Raw genomic sequence first — 3155 nt, forward strand, 5'->3', positions numbered from 1 at the left:
CTATATGTAAAATAGACATATGCTCATAGACATATAGAAAAGACAAAGAATGAGAGGGTGTGGGGAGAGTGTAAGCTGAGATTCAATCTGGCCCGTATCCTAATTTGTACTCTGGTACATCTGCTATTTTCGCCACTAGCTTTCCACTATATTTTTCAAAAAGTTTATAACAAAATATAACTAACCTATATAGAAGAGAGCATATATGACTTTGGGTATTTATTTCAAATGGTAGAAGAAGTACTCAATACATGAAGATAAGAGTGTATTTCTTTATTCAAAGCTGACTATTCACTCCATTATTACTCAGGAATAGCGACTGAGTTAATAATTAGCTTTGAATGAAGATGTATATATATTCATATATCTTACTAATTTATAAATATATGTGCTAATCAATGTGCATTTTAAATACCAATGATACAGTGTACATATAAATCTAAATACATATACACAGACAGTTCAGTGAGCTGGTGGAGAAGTATGTGTGTGTGTGTGTGTGTGTGTGAGCGTGTGTGTGTATTTGTGTACACATGTGTACACACACATACACATTATATATATATATATGTGTGTGCGTATGCGCATACATGTTTGAGTGAATATAAATTTACAAATGAGGAAGAGAAGAAAGAATAGTAAAAAGACAAAGGAAATATAAATGATGAGTTCAAATGCAGCAGAAAATTTGGTTTGGAGACGAGTATAATACATACAACATATTGTACATGTTATACCTTCATAATCTCTCTCTCTCATATGGATTAAGGAACCATACTACACATACACAAACATAGACATATGTACACATATATATATGTATGTAGATACACATACATATAGTCAGTTTCATAAAAAAATTTCCTAATATTCAATATAACAATTTCGTTTTAAATTATTTAAAAAACAAGACCCAAATACCACACATTAGGGTAGCAAACTCCGTTTTCTGCTACTTCACACCTTCCAAGGGAAGGGGACATAGAGTGTGTGAGAAGTTTCCTAATACATATATAGAAACCAAAATAGCAACAAGCCTTTAAGCTTTGACCTTGCATAGTCCAACACTAATGACAGACTTTGGCAGTTTGAATAAAAAACAGTTTTATTGTGAAGTTACTGGACACATTGACAGTGGATATATTGACAGCTTATGTGGTTAACTGTCTCAAAATGTAAATGTGTGTGTGTGAGTGTGTATGAGTGTGAGTGTGTGTATATATACACATTCAGACAAGCTAGATTGCATACATAATTGTCCACATACAAGAAAAAGAAAAAAGAAAAAAAAAAAGACATACATAGAGTTATAGCTTTGGGTGGATTACATAAGAGAACATTATCATCACACCCTAAAGCTGTAGCAGTTTGTACTGTATTACACCACATCATTCAGTATTGTAGGCAAAGGTCTACTCAACAGAGCAACAACTACGAACCACACCCACAACAACCATCCCTTATACATACATACAAACATACATATATATATATATATATATATATATATATAATCTATACACAAACACATGCACACACCCATATATCGTCCTGGTAGGTCATGTGTAAGTAGTACCAACCTACAGTTTACAAACACCACCACCACCATCCTACCACATTACTGTCATTGTATGTTGCATCAATATGTCAAATTATCATCTTCATCTTTAACATCATTGTGGAGACAGACAGAGAGGTCACAAATGTTGATCTCTCGGGTCAAAGTTCATGAATAAAGAAATTAGAAAAAAAAAAAAATTTTTTCTTTCCTCAATGTAACTTTCTTTTTCGTTTGTTTTTATCTGTGTATCAGTCTGTTTCTACAAAGTTTTTTGCTTTTTTTTTTTTCACAGGGAAAACTTTGATCATTATACCCTTGGTTGGACTGATAACAACAACAACAACAATAACAACAACAATAGGAAGGAAGAAGAGGATGAGCTGGAGAAGAGAGGAGGACAGAGAAGTGAAGTGGAGGAACAAGTTATGAAAATGTATGTTGTTTTTCTTGGAGGGGTGGAGAAGGGAGATCGGGATAGAGATCCAACGAGGTTAATTTCAAATACTTTGTTCTGTTTCCATGACAACAGTAAACCACATATGTATATATAATATATATATAATGTGTGAGTATGTATATACATACAAGTCTACATATACATATATATATGTATATATTTGTGTATGTAACAAAGCCATTTAGTGAAGAGGAGTGGTATGCAGAGGGAAGGGTGTGTGTCCCTCACCCCACTCCACGCTTCAAGTATGTTTGTCGCTGCCGTAGTCATGTCGCATAATTGATGCACCTGCTGATCCACCACCAGTGCCTAGAGGTTGCGTAGCCGTGGATGACAATGATGATGAGGGTGTGTGGTCGGAGGCAATGACAGCACGGTTCGTTGTTTGCTGCTGCTGCTGGTGGTGGTGGTGATGATACGAGTGCTGTGATGGCGACTGCGCAAAGGAATACTGCAGCTGCTGCTGTTGTTGATGCTGATGTTGATGCTGATGTTGGTGTTGAGAGAGAGTAGCAGCAACTGCAGCTGTAGAAGAGGAGGAGGTGGTGGCGTGTGTTGGTGGTGGTGGCGGCGGCAGTTGAGGAGGTGGTGGAAGTGGTGGTGGCTGTGATCCACAGGAAGGCACATGGGTGGTTGTAATACTAGTAGTAGTAACCTCGTTGCTGGAGCCGAGGACAGCTGAAGGGGCCGTTGTGTTAGGATTGGGGATGAGCTCGCCGCTCGTGGACGAAGACAACGTAGTGGACGACGGCGTGACCCCAGCACCCCCTGGTGTGGCAGTCACATTCACATTGCTGTTCCCACCAAGAGGTGCAGGGCCTAGTGAAGACGAAAATGTTGGTTTGGTGGATGAGACGGAGACGGCACTACTGGTTGAACAATTAGTTCCACTGTTGTTGGAGCTGGCTGTCAAAGCGGACGGGGTTGATGGTGCAGAACCAGCTTCACCTTCCGCCGCAGCTGCTATCTGTGCCGACTGAGCCATTAACTTCTGTCGTACTTCACGGATTTTCAGTTGCAGCATTGTCTTCGTTGGAAACAGGTTGATGTGTCTGCTGTGAAACGACGTAGTAGCTGATGCTGCAAGATAACATGAAAAACAATGAATACAATGACAATAATAATGGTTTCAAATTT

General features: G+C 38.6%; 1 protein-coding gene across 1 annotated transcript in view; it reads right to left on the reverse strand.

The window, feature by feature from the left end:
* Positions 1–258: 258 nt before the first annotated feature.
* Positions 259–3155, reverse strand: part of LOC106878424 (protein capicua homolog) — a 93287-nt gene continuing 90390 nt past the window's right edge. Inside the window, exon 20 of the mRNA XM_052975061.1 lies at positions 259–3098. Coding sequence (XP_052831021.1) covers positions 2260–3098 — 839 coding nt within the window. The 3' untranslated portion in view covers positions 259–2259. The remainder of the gene's footprint in view (positions 3099–3155) is intronic.

The sequence above is a fragment of the Octopus bimaculoides genome, chromosome 20, assembly GCF_001194135.2.
Source record: "Octopus bimaculoides isolate UCB-OBI-ISO-001 chromosome 20, ASM119413v2, whole genome shotgun sequence".
Lineage (NCBI taxonomy): Eukaryota > Metazoa > Mollusca > Cephalopoda > Octopoda > Octopodidae > Octopus > Octopus bimaculoides.